Source organism: Lissotriton helveticus, chromosome 2_1 (assembly GCF_964261635.1).
Source record: "Lissotriton helveticus chromosome 2_1, aLisHel1.1, whole genome shotgun sequence".
Taxonomy (NCBI): Eukaryota; Metazoa; Chordata; class Amphibia; order Caudata; family Salamandridae; genus Lissotriton; species Lissotriton helveticus.
Window position 1 is genome coordinate 6,177,845 of NC_136059.1, and position 23,358 is coordinate 6,201,202.

At 48.4% G+C, this 23,358-nt stretch overlaps 1 protein-coding gene and 1 non-coding gene across 2 annotated transcripts in view; both read right to left on the reverse strand.

Moving 5' to 3' along the window:
- Positions 1 to 291: 291 nt before the first annotated feature.
- Positions 292 to 398, reverse strand: LOC144820555 (U6 spliceosomal RNA). The gene has a single exon (XR_013607843.1). It is a non-coding gene; the product is annotated as a U6 spliceosomal RNA (small nuclear RNA).
- Positions 399 to 1,937: 1,539 nt separating this feature from the next.
- LOC144819172 (E3 ubiquitin-protein ligase TRIM39-like) overlaps positions 1,938 to 23,358 on the reverse strand; it is a 223,002-nt gene continuing 201,581 nt past the window's right edge. The window contains exon 14 of the mRNA XM_078677145.1: positions 1,938 to 3,920. Coding sequence (XP_078533271.1) covers positions 3,400 to 3,920 — 521 coding nt within the window. The 3' untranslated portion in view covers positions 1,938 to 3,399. The remainder of the gene's footprint in view (positions 3,921 to 23,358) is intronic.

Below are 23,358 nucleotides of genomic sequence, written 5' to 3' on the forward strand. Positions count from 1 at the left end.
GATCCCACCAACAAGAGATGATGGCATAGCCGCATGCACCAGCCGCGCAGACAGCGCAAAACAGTCCAAGAAAAACTGCAAAAGATGCTACGTGGACAAAGAGAATGCAAATTTCCAAAGCACAGCACGAAAATGAACATCCCAAGTCACATTGACAGCATTGGCAGGACTTGAACCCTCAGCACATGATAGCCTGTGACACCAGAGGCATATGACATACCAATGAGCAACAGCTCCGTGGATGCACCGGAGAGGAAGTCCCCTCAAATATGGCGAGCAAAGGAGTAAACCCCATATATGGAACGCTTCACGAATCTGCATGTCATCCTTGCGCAGGGGCCATGCCAATCTTCTCTGTACTGTTCCAAGTATAGTATAAGTGCTGCCGAAGCGAGCACCAGGAAAACACCCAACACACCAATAAAGGAAGTGCCCGGCAACCTCCAGGAAACACTGCCCCAAACAGAAATCTCGTATGTGAGATCAGAAAATAAACAAAAAAGGGCAGCCCTGCAGTCTCCACCCACAGCCACATATGAAGAACATGGCTGCAGGGGCCGGACGCTGCACTAAAGCACCAGCGCCGGAACGACCTGGGGCCAGAACACCAGGAGGGCTCCCCGCCCCAGCCCAGCACATGAACGGGGAGCATCCTGACCCCAGAACAGGAGCGTGGCCGGCCGGAGGACCGGAGCGGCCGCGCCGGTAAAAACAAGAAAAGACCATAAACAGAAGCATGTAAAAATGCAAAAGAAACACTCACGGCACCGCCAAACCATCCAGAAGAAAACAGGAACAAAGGCAGGAACCGGGAGCACCAGCGTTCCGACAGCCGTCGGAGCAGAAAAAAAACAGGCATGGCGGTGGGTGGGAGGGGCTTATGTCACCTTCGACCTTTGGATTTCTGGCGTTTTGATTGGCTGGGTGGAGGCAGGACTGCCTCACGTGGTAAGGACTGGGACGGGGAGGACCCATGAGGGGGTAATGCACCATCGGCAACAACGACCTATTGCAGCAGACTTTCCAACTCCCTGCTCATTAAGAAATCGGAAAATAATGTGGGGCTGGAAAGGTCACACCCTCTGCATCAAATACCACCAGGCAATCCCAGACCTGGTACGCTCAAGGGAAAAGGAAAAGAGGAAGGCCAAAAAAACACCTGGTTTCGAGGCCTTGAGGCAGACTACAAGGAGATGTAATACAGCCGGAGTCAGATTGAAAGAAAAGCCCAGGACAGAGAGTCCTGGTTGATGGCCTAATCACCAGGAGAGGTAGTAGGCATAAGTAACTAGGGACACAACTTACTACAAGCTGCTATTCAGAAACTGCACTTTTGAAGTCATTTACAATTTTGCGGTAACTTACCCTTTCTAGTTAGTCCCTACCTCCAAAATTTTCTGAAGGAGCGGTATTGAAGTTTGAGTTATTGACTATGTGCAGTGCTGGATGTATTACAAAAGTGTACATTGTAAATGTGTAAATTACTACAAAAGTGCAGTTTGTGAATACCAAAAAGGAGTAAGCTTACTTAAAAAAGTGTAAACTTTCTTAAAAGTGTATGTTATCTTTCTTAATCAGAATCGAACAGTAGAAAAATATTGTCCCAGAAAAGTATTGTAGCCAAAATATAGAATATTGTACTGCAAGTATATGAAGGAATTCTTAACGCCACATTGACGTACCATGAAGAGAAATACAAGTGTTAGGGTACACAGATGTGGAGTTAAACATAATAAATCAACACTTACCTTCATGATACAAAAGTGGTAGGTATTTTGGAAGTAGTTATTGCATAAGAATATTAGAAACTCAATATCCTGATAGAATACTGCCCGGTGGCATCTAATAGGTGGAGGAAGGAAGCGAGGCGCGCTATGCAAGGACGATACTCCAGGCTCTGTCACAGGAAACAGACACACTCTGAGCTTTCATGCAAGATGATTTATTGAAGGCAAAACAGACGTTTTATTGATACAAGTATATGATCTAAAACACATTTTTCAAAGTATTTACTCATGTAGCAGCTGTTACAGGAGTAAATCACTGCACTGTGTAGTTACTGGAACACAATTGTATATACATCTCAATTGTACATTGATTTCATATTAAAATGTTCTGAATAATTGAAGATTTGTCAGAAACTACAAATGAAAAACAGAGGTTTTCATACTGCTTCTCGAGAAAGAAATACAGAACCAATTTATTCCAGAGGATGAAAGGCGTGGGTAGTATTGTTGGTAGATGAGGGTGTTAGCAGAGAGCGTAGTAAGGCGTTGAGGTGAGAGCTTTGGGTAGCAATATTGAAGGTGATGAGGATGGATAGAAGCGAGGGCTCGGTCAGTGATGCAGGAAGTTTGGGGTCTCCCACTGCAGACGGTCAGGGAGGGCTCTGGTTCCATAGGTCTGGAGAGAGGAGCAGAGGGTGGCAAGGAATGGGATGGGCGCTGTAGGTAGCGATGAGTTAAGGCTTGGCGGGGAGGGTCTGGCAGGGGTAATAAGTGAGGATGATCCTTGGTAAGATTTGAGAGTGCGGCTCTTGTTACTAAAGACTGCTTGGAGGCTTTAGTAGGCCAGACTCAACAGCGACGACCGTTCATAAGATTGTGGACGTGTGATCTAGTTAGCAGAGGTCGGTAGATGCCAGTGGGAGTAAGGGCTGGAGACCAGCTCTGTCAGTAGAGTTTGAAGGTGGTGGCTGTGTCTAGTAGTATCAAGATGAATCTTTATATTTACTAACTCTGGTTAGTAGAGTAAGACCACGAGAGCTCTGGTTTGATTAAGACAGCGAAGGATCGGGTTAGTAGATTAAGACCGCAAAGGGCTCTGGTTAGTAGATTAAGACTGCGAGAACTCTGGTTAGATTAAGACTGCGAGGACTCTTGTTAGTAGATTAAGAGAGCGAAGGATCGGGTTAGTAGAGTAAGATAGTGAGGCTCTGGATAGTAAAGAGTTCTGTAATCTCTGGTTAATGAGGTCAGCAGATGTTGGGTCCTGTTAGATTTAGAGGAGTGGGCTTTGGGTATTTAGTTTTGGGCCAAGGGTTAGGGTAGTAAGTTTGAAGATTGAAATGTGGTAGTAAAATGCAGAAGTAAGGGCTCAGGCATGCAACAATATGAGGGAAGGGACGAGAGTAAGGTTCCCTCTGAGGGCCCCCGGGGTCTTGTGTGATATTGCTCGAGATGGGTGGAGCCGCGTCTTTGTGGGCGTGAGAGGTTTGCACTTGGTGGCAGGGTTGTGTCTGTAACTAGCAGTGCAGTGGTCATGATCGTTGCAGTAACATTGCTTAATGTTCCAGGTTTCAGCAGGCCTAACGCCTGCAACTAAAGCAGATGAATTAAATCAGAGAAGATCCAAGCTCTGGGACATATACTTGAGGGATGAGGCGTCCTCTAAGAGAGCTCACACTTTGAGTTCCACTGAGTTTGTGGTGCAGAAGAGAGGGAAGACTGGTTCACTGAATTTGTCGGTAATAGTGTAGAGAACCTGCCCATTGGCCGCGTTATAAAAGGTAAGGGATCCCATCGCGTAGTCAAGAAATAAGCCTAGAATGCTGGGCTTGGTCTTCGCGTTCATCACATCGTACGGCACAGAGAGTCCTCCTTGGTAGAAGTTGATCCACTGGAGGACCCAGATGCCCTCGTCTGCAGTGGCGTAGACCTTGCCCTTCCTCTTGGCGCTCTGCTTGGCGGCACCTATGATCCAGATGCTGGGGTTGCAACCCTCACACTGATCGTCCAGGATCTGCACCTCCCAGTAGTGCTTCCCCGAGGAGATGCCCTTCGTGGCCAGGACGCAGGGCAGACCAATGAAGCGCTCGGGCGTGTCGGGCAGGGTCTGGAGCACGCCCTGTTTCACACTAGTCCCATCCTTTGAGACGCTGAGCATTGGGCTGGCTGTGTTCGGATCGAGCCGCAAGACCTCTAGAGAAGGAGAAAGAAACGGATTCAGTGAGCGCTCGCTTACCATGTGCTAGACCTCTGTCGAGAGAACTAGAGACATCCAGAGCCAAAGAGCCAGCAAGAGAGAGATAGATCAATAGAGATAGAGCGATAGAGGGATAGAGCGAGAGAGGGATAGAGTGAGAGAGATAGAGCGATAGAGGGATAGAGCGAAATAGAGTGAGCGAGAGAGATAGAGTGAGAGAGATAGAGTGACAGAGATAGAGCGAGAGAGATAGAAAGAGAGATAGAGTGAGAGAGAGCGAGAGATAGAGTGAGAGAGATAGAGATAGAGGGAGAGGGAGAGAGGGAGAGAGCGAGAGATAGAGTGAGAGAGAGAGAGGGAGAGGGAGAGGGAGAGAGGGAGAGAGCGAGAGATAGAGTGAGAGAGAGAGAGAGAGAGATAGAGATAGAGTGAGAGAGGGATAGAGCGAAATAGAGTGAGCGAGAGAGATAGAGTGAGAGAGAGAGAGCGAGAGATAGAGTGAGAGAAAGAGCGAGAGGGATAGAGTGAGAGAGAGAGAGCGAGAGATAGAGTGAGAGAAGGAGAGCGAGAGAGAGAGAAGAGAAGGAGAGATAGAGTGAGAGATAGAGCGATAGAGAGATAGAGCAATAGAGAGAGAGAGCGAGAGAGAGAGTTAGAGAGATAGAGCAATAGAGAGAGAGAGCGAGAGAGAGAGAGCGAGAGAGAGAGAGAGAGAGAGAGCGAGAGAGATAGAGCGAGAGAGAGAGAGCGAGAGAGAGAGAGAGAGAGAGATAGAGCGAGAGAGATAGAGATAGAGCGAGAGAGAGAGCAAGAGAGAGAGCGAGAGAGAGAGATAGAGATAGAGCGAGAGAGATAGAGCGAGAGAGATAGAGCGAGAGAGATAGAGATAGAGCGAGAGAGAGAGCAAGAGAGATAGAGCGAGAGAGAGAGATAGAGCGAGAGAGATAGAGTGAGAGAGAGAGAGCGAGAGAGAGCAAGAGAGATAGAGCGAGAGAGAGCAAGAGAGATAGAGCGAGAGAGAGCAAGAGAGATAGAGCGAGAGAGAGAGCGAGAGAGAGAGAGCGAGAGAGAGCAAGAGAGATAGAGCGAGAGAGAGAGCGAGAGAGATAGAGCGAGAGAGAGAGCGAGAGAGATAGAGATAGAGCGAGAGAGAGAGATAGAGCGAGAGAGATAGAGTGAGAGAGATGGAGTGAGAGAGATGGAGTGAGAGAGATAGAGATAGAGCGAGAGAGATAGAGCGAGAGAGATGGAGTGAGAGAGATAGAGATAGAGCGAGAGAGATAGAGATAGAGCGAGAGAGAGCAAGAGAGATAGAGCGAGAGAGAGCAAGAGAGAGAGAGCGAGAGAGATAGAGCGAGAGAGAGCAAGAGAGATAGAGCGAGAGAGATGGAGTGAGAGAGATAGAGATAGAGCGAGAGAGATAGAGATAGAGCGAGAGAGAGCAAGAGAGATAGAGCGAGAGAGATAGAGCGAGAGAGATAGAGATAGAGCGAGAGAGATAGAGATAGAGCGAGAGAGAGAGCGAGAGAGAGCAAGAGAGATAGAGCGAGAGAGATAGAGCGAGAGAGAGCAAGAGAGATAGAGCGAGAGAGATAGAGATAGAGCGAGAGAGATAGAGCGAGAGAGAGCAAGAGAGATAGAGCGAGAGAGAGCAAGAGAGATAGAGCGAGAGAGATAGAGATAGAGCGAGAGAGATAGAGCGAGAGAGAGCAAGAGAGATAGAGCGAGAGAGATAGAGCGAGAGAGAGCAAGAGAGATGGAGTGAGAGAGATAGAGATAGAGCGAGAGAGATAGAGATAGAGCGAGAGAGAGCAAGAGAGATAGAGCGAGAGAGAGAGCGAGAGAGATAGAGATAGAGCGAGAGAGATAGAGAGAGAGAGATAGAGCGAGAGAGATAGAGCGAGAGAGAGATAGAGATAGAGCGAGAGAGAGATAAAGTAAGAGAGATAGAGAGAGAGAGATAGAGATAGAGCAATAGAGTGAGAGAGAGAGAGAGTGAGAGAGATAGAGCGATAGAGATAGAGAGAGAGCGAGAGAGATAGAGATAGAGCGAGAGAGAGAGCGAGAGAGATAGAGATAGAGCGAGAGAGATAGAGCGAGAGAGATAGAGCGAGAGAGATAGAGCGAGAGAGAGCAAAAGAGATAGAGCGAGAGAGATAGAGCGAGAGAGATAGAGCGAGAGAGAGCAAAAGAGATAGAGCGAGAGAGATAGAGCGAGAGAGAGCAAGAGAGATAGAGCGAGAGAGATAGAGCGAGAGAGAGCAAGAGAGATAGAGCGAGAGAGAGCAAGAGAGATAGAGCGAGAGAGATAGAGTGAGAGAGATAGAGATAGAGCGAGAGAGATAGAGCGAGAGAGATAGAGCGAGAGAGAGATAGAGATAGAGCGAGAGAGAGATAAAGTAAGAGAGATAGAGAGAGAGAGATAGAGATAGAGCAATAGAGTGAGAGAGAGAGAGAGTGAGAGAGATAGAGCGATAGAGATAGAGAGAGAGCGAGAGAGATAGAGATAGAGCGAGAGAGAGAGCGAGAGAGATAGAGATAGAGCGAGAGAGATAGAGTGAGAGAGATAGAGATAGAGCGAGAGAGATAGAGTGAGAGAGATAGAGATAGAGCGAGAGAGATAGAGATAGAGCGAGAGAGGGATAGAGTGAGAGAGATAGAGATAGAGCGAGAGAGATAGAGATAGAGCGAGAGAGATAGAGTGAGAGAGATAGAGATAGAGCGAGAGAGATAGAGATAGAGCGAGAGAGATAGAGTGAGAGAGATAGAGATAGAGCGAGAGAGATAGAGATAGAGCGAGAGAGATAGAGTGAGAGAGATAGAGATAGAGCGAGAGAGATAGAGATAGAGCGAGAGAGATAGAGTGAGAGAGATAGAGATAGAGCGAGAGAGATAGAGATAGAGCGAGAGAGATAGAGTGAGAGAGATAGAGATAGAGCGAGAGAGAGATAGAGATAGAGCGAGAGAGATAGAGATAGAGCGAGAGAGATAGAGATAGAGCGAGAGAGGGATAGAGTGAGAGAGATAGAGATAGAGCGAGAGAGATAGAGTGAGAGAGATAGAGATAGAGCGAGAGAGATAGAGATAGAGCGAGAGAGGGATAGAGTGAGAGAGATAGAGCGAGAGAGATAGAGTGAGAGAGATAGAGCGAGAGAGAGCAAGAGAGATAGAGCGAGAGAGATAGAGATAGAACGAGAGAGATAGAGCGAGAGAGATAGAGTGAGAGAGATAGAGCGAGAGAGATAGAGTGAGAGAGATAGAGCGAGAGAGAGCAAGAGAGATAGAGCGAGAGAGAGCAAGAGAGATAGAGCGAGAGAGATAGAGCGAGAGAGATAGAGATAGAGCGAGAGAGAGAGCGAGAGAGAGCAAGAGAGATAGAGCGAGAGAGATAGAGCGAGAGAGAGCAAGAGAGATAGAGCGAGAGAGAGCAAGAGAGATAGAGCGAGAGAGATAGAGCGAGAGAGAGCAAGAGAGATGGAGCGAGAGAGAGCAAGAGAGATAGAGCGAGAGAGATAGAGATAGAGCGAGATAGAGCGAGAGAGATAGAGATAGAGCGAGATAGAGCGAGAGAGAGCAAGAGAGATAGAGCGAGAGAGATAGAGCGAGAGAGAGCAAGAGAGATAGAGCGAGAGAGATAGAGATAGAGCGAGAGAGATAGAGATAGAGCGAGAGAGATAGAGATAGAGCGAGAGAGAGAGCGAGAGAGAGCAAGAGAGATAGAGCGAGAGAGAGCAAGAGAGATAGAGCGAGAGAGATAGAGCGAGAGAGAGCAAGAGAGATAGAGCGAGAGAGATAGAGATAGAGCGAGAGAGAGAGCAAGAGAGATAGAGCGAGAGAGAGAGATAGAGCGAGAGAGATAGAGTGAGAGAGAGAGAGCGAGAGAGAGCAAGAGAGATAGAGCGAGAGAGAGCAAGAGAGATAGAGCGAGAGAGAGCAAGAGAGATAGAGCGAGAGAGAGAGCGAGAGAGAGAGAGCGAGAGAGAGCAAGAGAGATAGAGCGAGAGAGAGAGCGAGAGAGATAGAGCGAGAGAGAGAGCGAGAGAGATAGAGATAGAGCGAGAGAGAGAGATAGAGCGAGAGAGATAGAGTGAGAGAGAGAGAGCAAGAGAGATAGAGCGAGAGAGATAGAGCGAGAGAGATGGAGTGAGAGAGATAGAGATAGAGCGAGAGAGATAGAGATAGAGCGAGAGAGAGCAAGAGAGATAGAGCGAGAGAGATGGAGTGAGAGAGATAGAGATAGAGCGAGAGAGATAGAGATAGAGCGAGAGAGAGCAAGAGAGATAGAGCGAGAGAGAGCAAGAGAGAGAGAGCGAGAGAGATAGAGCGAGAGAGAGCAAGAGAGATAGAGCGAGAGAGATGGAGTGAGAGAGATAGAGATAGAGCGAGAGAGATAGAGATAGAGCGAGAGAGAGCAAGAGAGATAGAGCGAGAGAGAGCAAGAGAGATAGAGCGAGAGAGATAGAGCGAGAGAGATAGAGATAGAGCGAGAGAGATAGAGATAGAGCGAGAGAGAGAGCGAGAGAGAGCAAGAGAGATAGAGCGAGAGAGATAGAGCGAGAGAGAGCAAGAGAGATAGAGCGAGAGAGATAGAGATAGAGCGAGAGAGATAGAGCGAGAGAGAGCAAGAGAGATAGAGCGAGAGAGATAGAGCGAGAGAGAGCAAGAGAGATGGAGTGAGAGAGATAGAGATAGAGCGAGAGAGATAGAGATAGAGCGAGAGAGAGCAAGAGAGATAGAGCGAGAGAGAGAGCGAGAGAGATAGAGATAGAGCGAGAGAGATAGAGAGAGAGAGATAGAGCGAGAGAGATAGAGCGAGAGAGAGATAGAGATAGAGCGAGAGAGAGATAAAGTAAGAGAGATAGAGAGAGAGAGATAGAGATAGAGCAATAGAGTGAGAGAGAGAGAGAGTGAGAGAGATAGAGCGATAGAGATAGAGAGAGAGCGAGAGAGATAGAGATAGAGCGAGAGAGAGAGCGAGAGAGATAGAGATAGAGCGAGAGAGATAGAGCGAGAGAGATAGAGCGAGAGAGATAGAGCGAGAGAGAGCAAAAGAGATAGAGCGAGAGAGATAGAGCGAGAGAGATAGAGCGAGAGAGAGCAAAAGAGATAGAGCGAGAGAGATAGAGCGAGAGAGAGCAAGAGAGATAGAGCGAGAGAGAGCAAGAGAGATAGAGCGAGAGAGATAGAGCGAGAGAGAGCAAGAGAGATAGAGCGAGAGAGAGCAAGAGAGATAGAGCGAGAGAGATAGAGTGAGAGAGATAGAGATAGAGCGAGAGAGATAGAGCGAGAGAGATAGAGCGAGAGAGATAGAGCGAGAGAGAGATAGAGATAGAGCGAGAGAGAGATAGAGATAGAGCAATAGAGTGAGAGAGAGAGAGAGTGAGAGAGATAGAGCGATAGAGATAGAGAGAGAGCGAGAGAGATAGAGATAGAGCGAGAGAGATAGACCGAGAGAGAGCAAGAGAGATGGAGTGAGAGAGATAGAGCGAGAGAGATAGAGTGAGAGAGATAGAGATAGAGCGAGAGAGATAGAGATAGAGCGAGAGAGATAGAGTGAGAGAGATAGAGATAGAGCGAGAGAGATAGAGATAGAGCGAGAGAGATAGAGATAGAGCGAGAGAGATAGAGCGAGAGAGATAGAGCGAGAGAGGGATAGAGTGAGAGAGATAGAGCGAGAGAGATAGAGCGAGAGAGATAGAGATAGAGCGAGAGAGATAGAGCGAGAGAGAGCAAGAGAGATAGAGCGAGAGAGAGCAAGAGAGATAGAGCGAGAGAGATAGAGCGAGAGAGAGCAAGAGAGATAGAGCGAGAGAGAGCAAGAGAGATAGAGCGAGAGAGATAGAGCGAGAGAGAGCAAGAGAGATAGAGCGAGAGAGATAGAGATAGAGCGAGAGAGATAGAGATAGAGCGAGAGAGAGCAAGAGAGATAGAGATAGAGTGAGAGAGGGATAGAGCGAAATAGAGTGAGCGAGAGAGATAGAGTGAGAGAGATAGAGAGATAGAGCGAGAGAGGGATAGAGTGAGAGAGATAGAGCGAGAGAGAGCAAGAGAGATAGAGCGAGAGAGATAGAGATAGAGCGAGAGAGATAGAGATAGAGCGAGAGAGATAGAGATAGAGCGAGAGAGAGAGCGAGAGAGAGCAAGAGAGATAGAGCGAGAGAGAGCAAGAGAGATAGAGCGAGAGAGATAGAGCGAGAGAGAGCAAGAGAGATAGAGCGAGAGAGATAGAGATAGAGCGAGAGAGATAGAGTGAGAGAGAGAGCAAGAGAGATAGAGCGAGAGAGAGAGATAGAGCGAGAGAGATAGAGTGAGAGAGAGAGAGCGAGAGAGAGCAAGAGAGATAGAGCGAGAGAGAGCAAGAGAGATAGAGCGAGAGAGAGCAAGAGAGATAGAGCGAGAGAGAGAGCGAGAGAGAGAGAGCGAGAGAGAGCAAGAGAGATAGAGCGAGAGAGAGAGCGAGAGAGATAGAGCGAGAGAGAGAGCGAGAGAGATAGAGATAGAGCGAGAGAGAGAGATAGAGCGAGAGAGATAGAGTGAGAGAGAGAGAGCAAGAGAGATAGAGCGAGAGAGATAGAGCGAGAGAGATGGAGTGAGAGAGATAGAGATAGAGCGAGAGAGAGCAAGAGAGATAGAGCGAGAGAGATGGAGTGAGAGAGATAGAGATAGAGCGAGAGAGATAGAGATAGAGCGAGAGAGAGCAAGAGAGATAGAGCGAGAGAGAGCAAGAGAGAGAGATAGAGATAGAGCGAGAGAGAGAGATGGAGTGAGAGAGATAGAGATAGAGCGAGAGAGAGCAAGAGAGATAGAGCGAGAGAGATGGAGTGAGAGAGATAGAGATAGAGCGAGAGAGATAGAGATAGAGAGAGAGAGAGCGAGAGAGATAGAGCGAGAGAGAGAGCGAGAGAGATAGAGATAGAGCGAGAGAGAGAGATAGAGCGAGAGAGATAGAGTGAGAGAGAGAGAGCAAGAGAGATAGAGCGAGAGAGATAGAGCGAGAGAGATGGAGTGAGAGAGATAGAGATAGAGCGAGAGAGAGCAAGAGAGATAGAGCGAGAGAGATAGAGCGAGAGAGATAGAGATAGAGCGAGAGAGATAGAGATAGAGCGAGAGAGATAGAGATAGAGCGAGAGAGAGAGCGAGAGAGAGCAAGAGAGATAGAGCGAGAGAGAGCAAGAGAGATAGAGCGAGAGAGATAGAGCGAGAGAGAGCAAGAGAGATAGAGCGAGAGAGATAGAGATAGAGCGAGAGAGATAGAGTGAGAGAGAGAGCAAGAGAGATAGAGCGAGAGAGAGAGATAGAGCGAGAGAGATAGAGTGAGAGAGAGAGAGCGAGAGAGAGCAAGAGAGATAGAGCGAGAGAGAGCAAGAGAGATAGAGCGAGAGAGAGCAAGAGAGATAGAGCGAGAGAGAGAGCGAGAGAGAGAGAGCGAGAGAGAGCAAGAGAGATAGAGCGAGAGAGAGAGCGAGAGAGATAGAGCGAGAGAGAGAGCGAGAGAGATAGAGATAGAGCGAGAGAGAGAGATAGAGCGAGAGAGATAGAGTGAGAGAGAGAGAGCAAGAGAGATAGAGCGAGAGAGATAGAGCGAGAGAGATGGAGTGAGAGAGATAGAGATAGAGCGAGAGAGAGCAAGAGAGATAGAGCGAGAGAGATGGAGTGAGAGAGATAGAGATAGAGCGAGAGAGAGAGATAGAGCGAGAGAGATGGAGCGAGAGAGATAGAGATAGAGCGAGAGAGAGCAAGAGAGATAGAGCGAGAGAGATGGAGTGAGAGAGATAGAGATAGAGCGAGAGAGATAGAGATAGAGCGAGAGAGAGCAAGAGAGATAGAGCGAGAGAGAGCAAGAGAGAGAGAGCGAGAGAGATAGAGCGAGAGAGAGCAAGAGAGATAGAGCGAGAGAGATGGAGTGAGAGAGATAGAGATAGAGCGAGAGAGATAGAGATAGAGCGAGAGAGAGCAAGAGAGATAGAGCGAGAGAGAGCAAGAGAGATAGAGCGAGAGAGATAGAGCGAGAGAGATAGAGATAGAGCGAGAGAGATAGAGATAGAGCGAGAGAGAGAGCGAGAGAGAGCAAGAGAGATAGAGCGAGAGAGATAGAGCGAGAGAGAGCAAGAGAGATAGAGCGAGAGAGATAGAGATAGAGCGAGAGAGATAGAGCGAGAGAGAGCAAGAGAGATAGAGCGAGAGAGATAGAGCGAGAGAGAGCAAGAGAGATGGAGTGAGAGAGATAGAGATAGAGCGAGAGAGATAGAGATAGAGCGAGAGAGAGCAAGAGAGATAGAGCGAGAGAGAGAGCGAGAGAGATAGAGATAGAGCGAGAGAGATAGAGAGAGAGAGATAGAGCGAGAGAGATAGAGCGAGAGAGAGATAGAGATAGAGCGAGAGAGAGATAAAGTAAGAGAGATAGAGAGAGAGAGAGAGAGAGTGAGAGAGATAGAGCGATAGAGATAGAGAGAGAGCGAGAGAGATAGAGATAGAGCGAGAGAGAGAGCGAGAGAGATAGAGATAGAGCGAGAGAGATAGAGCGAGAGAGATAGAGCGAGAGAGATAGAGCGAGAGAGAGCAAAAGAGATAGAGCGAGAGAGATAGAGCGAGAGAGATAGAGCGAGAGAGAGCAAAAGAGATAGAGCGAGAGAGATAGAGCGAGAGAGAGCAAGAGAGATAGAGCGAGAGAGAGCAAGAGAGATAGAGCGAGAGAGATAGAGCGAGAGAGAGCAAGAGAGATAGAGCGAGAGAGAGCAAGAGAGATAGAGCGAGAGAGATAGAGTGAGAGAGATAGAGATAGAGCGAGAGAGATAGAGCGAGAGAGATAGAGCGAGAGAGATAGAGCGAGAGAGAGATAGAGATAGAGCGAGAGAGAGATAGAGATAGAGCAATAGAGTGAGAGAGAGAGAGAGTGAGAGAGATAGAGCGATAGAGATAGAGAGAGAGCGAGAGAGATAGAGATAGAGCGAGAGAGATAGACCGAGAGAGAGCAAGAGAGATGGAGTGAGAGAGATAGAGCGAGAGAGATAGAGTGAGAGAGATAGAGATAGAGCGAGAGAGATAGAGATAGAGCGAGAGAGATAGAGTGAGAGAGATAGAGATAGAGCGAGAGAGATAGAGATAGAGCGAGAGAGATAGAGATAGAGCGAGAGAGATAGAGCGAGAGAGATAGAGCGAGAGAGGGATAGAGTGAGAGAGATAGAGCGAGAGAGATAGAGCGAGAGAGATAGAGATAGAGCGAGAGAGATAGAGCGAGAGAGAGCAAGAGAGATAGAGCGAGAGAGAGCAAGAGAGATAGAGCGAGAGAGATAGAGCGAGAGAGAGCAAGAGAGATAGAGCGAGAGAGAGCAAGAGAGATAGAGCGAGAGAGATAGAGCGAGAGAGAGCAAGAGAGATAGAGCGAGAGAGATAGAGATAGAGCGAGAGAGATAGAGTGAGAGTGAGAGAGGGATAGAGCGAAATAGAGTGAGCGAGAGAGATAGAGTGAGAGAGATAGAGAGATAGAGCGAGAGAGGGATAGAGTGAGAGAGATAGAGCGAGAGAGAGCAAGAGAGATAGAGCGAGAGAGATAGAGATAGAGCGAGAGAGATAGAGCGAGAGAGATAGAGATAGAGCGAGATAGAGCGAGAGAGAGCAAGAGAGATAGAGCGAGAGAGATAGAGCGAGAGAGATAGAGATAGAGCGAGAGAGATAGAGATAGAGCGAGAGAGATAGAGATAGAGCGAGCGAGAGAGAGCAAGAGAGATAGAGCGAGAGAGATAGAGCGAGAGAGATAGAGCGAGAGAGAGCAAGAGAGATAGAGCGAGAGAGATAGAGCGAGAGAGAGCAAGAGAGATAGAGCGAGAGAGATAGAGCGAGAGAGATAGAGCGAGAGAGAGCAAGAGAGATAGAGCGAGAGAGATAGAGCGAGAGAGATAGAGATAGAGCGAGAGAGATAGAGATAGAGCGAGAGAGATAGAGCGAGAGAGATAGAGCGAGAGAGGGATAGAGTGAGAGAGATAGAGCGAGAGAGATAGAGCGAGAGAGATAGAGATAGAGCGAGAGAGATAGAGATAGAGCGAGAGAGATAGAGATAGAGCGAGAGAGATAGAGATAGAGCGAGATAGAGCGAGAGAGAGCAAGAGAGATAGAGCGAGAGAGATAGAGCGAGAGAGAGCAAGAGAGATAGAGCGAGAGAGATAGAGATAGAGCGAGAGAGATAGAGATAGAGCGAGAGAGAGCAAGAGAGATAGAGATAGAGTGAGAGAGGGATAGAGCGAAATAGAGTGAGCGAGAGAGATAGAGTGAGAGAGATAGAGAGATAGAGCGAGAGAGGGATAGAGTGAGAGAGATAGAGAGATAGAGCGAGAGAGGGATAGAGTGAGAGAGATAGAGCGAGAGAGAGCAAGAGAGATAGAGCGAGAGAGATAGAGATAGAGCGAGAGAGATAGAGCGAGAGAGATAGAGATAGAGCGAGAGAGATAGAGATAGAGCGAGAGAGATAGAGATAGAGCGAGAGAGAGAGCGAGAGAGAGCAAGAGAGATAGAGCGAGAGAGATAGAGCGAGAGAGATAGAGCGAGAGAGAGCAAGAGAGATAGAGCGAGAGAGATAGAGCGAGAGAGAGCAAGAGAGATAGAGCGAGAGAGATAGAGCGAGAGAGATAGAGCGAGAGAGAGCAAGAGAGATAGAGCGAGAGAGATAGAGCGAGAGAGATAGAGATAGAGCGAGAGAGATAGAGATAGAGCGAGAGAGATAGAGCGAGAGAGATAGAGCGAGAGAGATAGAGATAGAGCGAGAGAGATAGAGCGAGAGAGATAGAGATAGAGCGAGAGAGAGAGAGAGATCGAGCGAGAGAGATAGAGCGAGAGAGATAGAGATAGAGCGAGAGAGATAGAGCGAGAGAGATAGAGATAGAGCGAGAGAGATAGAGATAGAGCGAGAGAGATAGAGATAGAGCGAGAGAGAGAGCGAGAGAGAGCAAGAGAGATAGAGCGAGAGAGATAGAGCGAGAGAGATAGAGCGAGAGAGAGCAAGAGAGATAGAGCGAGAGAGATAGAGCGAGAGAGAGCAAGAGAGATAGAGCGAGAGAGATAGAGCGAGAGAGAGCAAGAGAGATAGAGCGAGAGAGATAGAGCGAGAGAGATAGAGATAGAGCGAGAGAGATAGAGATAGAGCGAGAGAGATAGAGCGAGAGAGATAGAGCGAGAGAGATAGAGATAGAGCGAGAGAGATAGAGCGAGAGAGATAGAGATAGAGCGAGAGAGAGAGAGAGATCGAGCGAGAGAGATAGAGCGAGAGAGATAGAGATAGAGCGAGAGAGATAGAGCGAGAGAGAAAGAGATAAAGTAAGATCTGTTTTTATTTTAAAAAAGCCTGAGAAATTCACTGAAAAAAGCAAAGGTTAAAGTAACGTTGGAGGTAAGTGGATTTGTCAGTGGCAGCATTAACATTTTAAAGTAAGAAAGCACCTTAAAGCAGATCTAACTATCCCTAGCTGTGGCAATGCCCACTGGGTGATATGCAGATGTGCAGGGTGTGATTTTCCAGTTGCTGCCAGTGTTGAGTGTACGAGGAGCCAGGGTTCTCGAGAGGCGGAGCCTCAGAGGGTCACATGTCCTCCCGCCAGCCAGTAAGGTGAAGGTAGCATGTCACACGTGCGTCTGCATGTATGGGTCATGCCATGCTGGTTTGTCATGGGTAGTGGTTGTACAAAAAGGTAAACGCCGTCACAATACTTGGGCCCAGCTGTGTTCCTATGTTGTGTGTGCGACTAAAGCCGCGTCATCCAGGTCTGTCAAACCGTATGGAGGTAACACATGAAATGTGGCCTTTGCAGTGAGGAATACATGACTGGACTTGGGTTTACTTGTGCACCTATTCCTATTAACGCATATGGCCACATTCATTTTACCGGCAGGCAGGAATGAATATGATTTATAAACACCTATGCAATGGCAGTGAAAATAAATGTGGGACCAATTTGAGCAGCTGTACTAATAAATGCACATTCACACATGTATTACTAGAATGAAAAGGCCGAATTGAGGTTTATTAGCACAGTAGGGTAAACTGGACACAAAAAGTGCTCTTTACTGCCTCACACATTGCGTCATACACTTACAATGGTCACAGTCCCTGTTCTATATCATTTCAACGTATTGCACAAATTTAGGGCCAGGTGTACGACCCAATTTTGCATGCGCAAACAGGTTTGCGACCTGTTTGCACATGCAAAATGTGAAAGGGCTATGTACAATTTCTAAATAGCGAGTTGCAATCTATTTGCGACTAGCTATTTAGGAATTGCGAGTCGCTATTAGGAAGGGGCGTTCCCTTCCTAATAGCAACCGTAACCCATGTATGAATGTTTTGCGACCGCAATTGCGGTCGCAAAACACTAGTAAATTATCAACCTTTTCAAGAGGGTGGTAATGCAGTCGCAATTAGGAAGGGATCCCCAGGGGACCCCTTCCACTTTGTGACTGTCTCTAAAAATATTTTTTAAGGGCAGGCAGTGGTCCCAGGGTCTGCTGCCTGCCCTTAAAAAATTAAATGAAAACGTTTCCTTTTTTATTTTTAAATGCATCTTCTTTTTCTTTAAGGAAAACGGGCTGCATTTTTTTAAAAACTGCTTTATTTAAAAGCAGTCCCAGACATGGTGGTCAGCTGAGCCCAGCAGGCCACCATCTCTGGGAGGGCGTCATTCCCAGTGGGCTCGCAAATTTTGAGAGGCTCATTTAATATTCATGAGCCTTGCAATTTGCGACCCCATTGGGAATCACAAACAGTTTTAAACACACTATTGTACATGACAAATAGTGCCTCGCAAATTGCGAGTCGCAAACAAGTTGCAATTTGCTAGGCGCTATTTTGCACGTCGTAAATCTGGCCCTTAATCCCTTCCACCCTACGTCCTGGTTTTGGCAAATAGTCTTTTAAAAGAAACATGAAAAAAATGTTGTGGCATAAAACATGTAGACGCTGCACAACACTATGTAATATGCTATATCTTACCGTTGCTGAGAGACGGGATGGCATTATGACCCCCGGAGGGCTTTGCCTCGTGTGGATACATGGGTGCAGCGAGGGAGGACACATACCAGGTAACTGTGTATGAACATCATTGCCCACAGGCTGACGGTACCAACACAGCGGACAACCAACATCCCACCTCAGGCAAAGATACTGGCCGTGCTTCACTTGTTGGCCTCTGGTGCCTTTCAACCAACAACAGCCAGAGTCGGAGGAGTCTTGCAGCATTCCATCAATGTGCAGACAATAGTGGCCCACCGGGCACTCTTCAATGTCGATGCCAACCACCCAGGCAGCGTGCATGATTCATACATCTTCCGTCAGTCCATCCTCAACCAGCGCTTCCAGGCTGGCACCTACGGAAATGCACTGCTCGTTGGTAAGAACCTCGGGCCCGATTCACAGAATGAACTTAAGACTAAATCCTAAACTTACTACTATTTGGTATTCACAGAATGCACTTACTACTTTCGGGATTCACAGAGTGAACTTACTACTTTCGGGATTCACAGAATAAACTTACTACTTTCGGTATTCACAGAATAGATTTAAGACTACTAACTCTAAGTCCGAAATCGGGGAGTAAATTCCGGCCCGGAGGCGGAGCTTACGGCTCGGAGGCGGAGCTTACGACCCGGAGGCGGAGCTTCCGACCCGGAGGCGGAGCTTGCGGCCCAGAGTTGGAGATTTGAGCATGGCAAAAATCCCCACCTCCGAGCCGTAAGCTCCGCCTCCGGGTCGTAAGCTCCGCCTCCGGGCCGTAAGCTCCGCCTCCGGGCCATAAGCTCCGCCTCCGGGCCGTAATTTACTCCCCGATTTCGGACTTAGAGTTAGTAGTCTTAAATCTATTCTGTGAATACTGAAAGTAGTAAGTTTATTCTGTGAATCCCGAAAGTAGTAAGTTCACTCTGTGAATCCCGAAAGTAGTAAGTGCATTCTGTGAATACCAAATAGTAGTAAGTTTAGGATTTAGTCTTAAGTTCATTCTGTGAATCGGGCCCAACATGAACACACCACACATCTCAACTCCACAATCCTGCAACTCACACCTCTGGTAATGCACACATCACAAAGTCACATACAACATGCCAAACATCATGCCCACCACCAGACACGAAAGCACAGCTTACTGTGGGAACCTGGGTTAGCCATGTACATGAGCCATCAACTGCATGGCACCGCAGCCACACGAGAGCAGAAGGTGGGGAGAGGAGGAAAGCAGGCATGTGCGAAGGAGGCGATGTGACGGATGAATGAGAATGCACACAATGCCAAGTGTGGCGTGGATGTGCTGGCCACACAGCAGTATGCGGACCACAGACATATCTATGTCGACAGACACTGCTAGTGGGGGTAGTGTTGAGGACAGTGGATGCAACCATGTCACCCCAGCCAGGGGGGAGATCACGGAAATGTAGCTTGTTACGTCCCCCCTGCAAGCGTGTGCAGAGTGGGCTGGACTGGCATACGCCAGGCCAGCGTAGTCGTGAATAAAAGGCACATTACTCTGGGCGTGCCAGGGTGGTGCCTCTCACCCCACCATGAGGCTGATACCATCACCATGAGCAGTGTTGGCTGTAACCCTGTGTGCCTGCTGACCCCCGGGCCGCTGGTCCCCGAAACCGTCATGCCCGCCCCTGCGCATCCAGCCATCACTGCTCACCTGCCGACACCAGCGTGTGTCGAAGAGGGCCCTCCAAGTGCCGCTGCAAGCTCCAAGCCCGAGGCTCCTGACCTTGGCAGCCTCCTCAGACCATTACGGCCTCCTCGACACAGGCCCGAAGAACTATTTTCTCGTAGATGGACTCCTCTGGCAAACACAGCTGACAAGAGGTCACACATTTGGAACTGAGTCTTGATTACACCACGGCAGAGAACATTATTCACGACTGAGTTCATGTCACTATACTCCCTTCGATGTGGTGCCAACAAGTATGTGCGTAGGACTACAACCAAACGTGTCAGTGGGCCCTTGCTGACTGCGGCCTTAGGCCTACAGAGACGTCCTGCAGGCCTCACACCAATCGAATGCAGTCCATATCAGGCAGGACACCGCATCATCAGCGGCTGCACACCCACTCAGCCTTGGTGCCACTACCTCCATCAGCCACAAATCTAATCCACATGCCATTCCAACGTTGTGTGTTAGGGATCCAGGAGATGGCTGGACAGCGGGTAACCAGCGCTGACCGCTGCCTCTGGCAGGCACTGCTGCCAACTAGGTCATACTTTTGGAAATTAATCTTGATTTCTTCATAGCAGTCTTCATGTCACAGTACGCAAAGAGTGCAGTAAGAGGAAGACACGCTTCAGTCCGGAGGAGGAAAAGCTCACCCATATGGAGGTGATGGGACTCTACCAACAACAGCACCGGTACCACTGACTGTGCGGTGCCTGCCTACCACGCGGCTGTGTGCCACTGCTGACCACTGTCTCTGGCACACACTGCAGTGGAGTAGTTCACACAATTGGAACCGAATCTTGCTCTCTTCATGTTTGAGTCTATGTATTGGACAGGTCTCATCGCAGACTGCATCCCCTTTCAGCTCTGGTGCCACTGAGTGTGTGCCCAGAAAGTCCGTGGCCTGGGGGTTGTCTTCATGTAGCTGATACTAACATGGTGGAAAAGTGTAGTCTGTAGCATTCAACTCCACCATTGGCCTGGTTCTGCTTGCTTCTGCCCTCTGCATCATGCCATGAAGGGACACCTTCCACTGTCCCCAGCAACCCTCCGTGACAAACTCCTTGGACATCGACGAGTACCCGCTCAGCTCGCGTGGCCCTACCTCAGTGCACCGCAAGTCACAGTACTATGGCGGTGTGCCTGTGCCGCCGCAGTGCATCCATGGTCACTAACTCTTTGCAGCACAAGTCATGGACCCTTGCTGCAAGAACTTTCAACTTTTGATTGTCTGATCACTGTTGTGGTTGTTGCCAGAACCAACCATCCCCTGGGGGGTGGCTTACACTCACCACACACCCATCCAGCACAGGCCTCACTGGACATGTGACTCTGGCAATAAAGGGGGCCAGGCGCACATGCCAGTAGCCAGTTCCATAAACTATCTCAGTGTGTCTGTGTGGTCATTATGTTTGCATGAGGGAGGGGTGCCATTCCACATTACATTGTGCTGTGTACAGCATGCGCAACCATGTCACTGCAGGCAGTGGTGTAGACCTTGGACATGTAACTGTGTCGTTCTTCCCTGTGAGCGTAGGCGGGATGGACAGGCGAATGACAGTACAGCGTAGGGGTGTGGCTCCTCCACACGTGGATCTGGGTGAGGCTCAGTGTAGGCTTTGCCAAGGATGTGGCTGATGCATGTGTCTCTGTTGCAGTGACTGTGCCACCCGTCTCACAATCGACAATGTTGCTATGTGGCATGCCCCCGGTGTGCGTGCTTGGCCGAAGGGGTACATGGAGAAGGACATGCCCGCTCGGGGTCAGGGATCACACATGTCAACGGTTGTGTGTGTCGCTATTAGGGTAGCATGAGCCAAAGATCTACCCTCAACTGCGTGTCGAGTGAAGCCAGCCAGGTGCTCTACATTTGTGTCAGCCCTGCCCTTAAAATGGGCCTACACACACATGGCCGGCCACCTTCTGCGCACATCAACACTGTGTCATAGTCAGGCTTGTGGACATGCACAGACAGGCATTTCAATGGTGTGCGTAAGGGGTGCAAGTGATGCAACCACGCTGCGCACACGCGCAACTACGCCTGGGGGGATGGAGGAGCAGCAGTGAGGTCACGTAAGACACACTGATACCGCTCATTTGCAATAAACAGTTCATGTCATACAGGAATCACTAAGTCGCACGTACCACACACCAATAAACCAGTGTGCCTGCCAACACATCATGCAGTACGTAGTTTTGACTCATGCCTCTCTGCACTGTCACAGGTGACCAAGGATATGCACTCTGCGCTTGGATGATGACACCCCTCCGAGCCCTGAACACACAGGCCCAGAGGCAGTACAATGTGGCCAACGAACGCACCAGGGGCATCATGGAGAGCACATTTGGCGTGTTGTAGTCACGTTTCAGGTGCCTGGACATCACAGGTGGAAGGCTCCTGTACAGCCCAAACATCGTGTGCAAAATGATTGTTACATGTTGTGTGTTGCACAACATATGTGTACACAGCAAAGCCCCATGGATCCAAGTGCAAGATGCACCGGACGATGATGATGATGATGAGGCAGGTGGACCACACCCCCCTGCAGCCGCAGCAGGAATAGCCCGTAGGGACTACATCATTGACAATTTATTCTCTAGTTGACGATGTGATGTGATGGTCCTTAGCAATTATGGGACAGTACGATGACTGACCACAGGCACAGCATGTGCAAATAAATGCATTCCAATACACATCTCCTCCGTACATGTCACTAGTCTGTACAGGCACTTCGCTCAGACAAGTGTGGGTGCGACATGTGCTGACAAGTTAGGAATTTGTTGATGGATGGTGTGTGTCTCACCTCTGTGCAGTGAGGCTGTTTAGGGTGTCACGTATTCGAACTGCCAGTTCTGTGTGTCACAGTTGTTACAGGATCCCACTATTCTGCGTTTCACATGTGTTTCACTTCGTTCCATTATGGTTGTCGATTGTAGCTTACAAGTGTGAACAGGACTTCTTTTGCGCTCCGATATGTGCTGACATGATGCAGGGCTGCACCCTGTGGCTCAATTCCCATGACAAGGGCGAAATGTACGTAAGTGGGTGTCACTGCCCCTACATTAATCCTTGCTTTCCTTGCTGATTGATCATGGACATGGCACGTCCGTGTGCAAGGGGTGTTGCTTATCCCTCTGCAATGTGAAGGGGAGATGCGGTTTCACAGTGTGCTCCATGGATGTGTCCGCATTGGCGCAGGTAACATACAGAAAGCATGTCAATGTACATTGTGGCTGTTTGTGAGGAAATGCATTTCTGATGTGGGACAGTGGTAATTTGTCCTGCGTCACAGCTGTGGGGTTGTGCTCGTACGTTGTCATCTCACCTTTTTTTACTCTGCTTTTATGGTGCATTTTCCCTTCTGGTGCGTGGGATTTGCAGGCCTGTTGCTGGTTTTCGCTGCTTTTTTTATCGGGTTTGGCCTCATCGCTATTTTTTCTGCGTTTGTATTTTACATTTTAGCGGCATCGCGTTGACTTTATTGTGGACATTTGACGCGTTGTCAGGGGCCTATTGCATGGTACCTCCGTGTTGTGGATACCTAGTTAACAAGGTGTTATTTTCCTGTGATAGACTGCGATGGTGAGAGTTGCTTTAACTTACTTTTGCAATGGTTATCACACGTTGTTGAGAATATGCCCCTTAGTATACTACTAATGAGTGATACTATTTGTAACAAGTTTGTGAGTGGCTGAGTGACTGTTTGTATCCATGTGAGTAGGTATCTGAGTGGCTCTATGGATCTGTAAGTGGTTGTATGGGTGAGTGACTGTGTGAGTGGCTGTATGGATAAGTGAGTGACTGTGTGGGTGAGTGAGTGGGTGAGTGGGTGTGTTAGTGGTATATGGGTGAGTCAGTGGGTATGTGAGAGCCTGTATAGGTGAGTGAAGGGATATGTGAGTGGCTGTATGGGTGAATGAGTGGGTGCATAAGCACTGTATGTGTGCGTGTATAGGTGTGTTAGTGTCTGTATGGGCAAGTGAGTGAATTTGAAAGTGCCTGTATAGATGAGTGTGTGCTTGTGTCAGTGATTGTATAGGTGAGTGAGTACATGTGTGAGTATCCGTATGAGTAAGTAAGTGAGTTGGCGTGAGACTAACTGTATCAGTGGGTAAGTAGATATATGAGTGACTGTATGGGTGAGTGAGTAGGCATATGAGTAGCTGTATTGGTGAGTGACTCAGTGTGTGAGTAAGCTATATGGGTGTATGAGTGTATGTGTTAGTGTCTGTATTACTGGATAGGTTAGTGTCTAAATTGGCGAGTGAGTGTGTGCATGAGTGGCTGTATGGGTAGGTTATGGGTTGTGTGAGTGACTGTACTTGTGAGTGGATGTGTGAGTGACTCTATAAACCAGTTAGTGAGTGTTTTTGAGCACTTGTATGGGTCTGTGAATGGGTTTGTGAGTGGTTGTGTGGGAGTGGGTTTATGAGTGGTTCTATGGATGATATCATGAGTGATGTCATTTGTGAATTAATCAGTGATGTCATGAGTGATGTCACTGACCATGTCATAAGTGATGTAATATGTGAGGTCACAAGCAGTGCATTGTGGGGCGTAGGTTATAGTTAGCTCGGGTAACTATAACTGCTGAATTTCTTTGGGTTTTTAAGTGAGTGCATGAGTTACCCAGTGGGTCTCTCACTAAGTGCATGAGTCTCTGAGTGGATATGTGACAGGGCGTCTGAGTCTGACTAGGTCTGTGAGTGGGTGCATGAGGCTGTGAGTGTGTGTGTAAGTGTCTAAGTGGATCTGTGA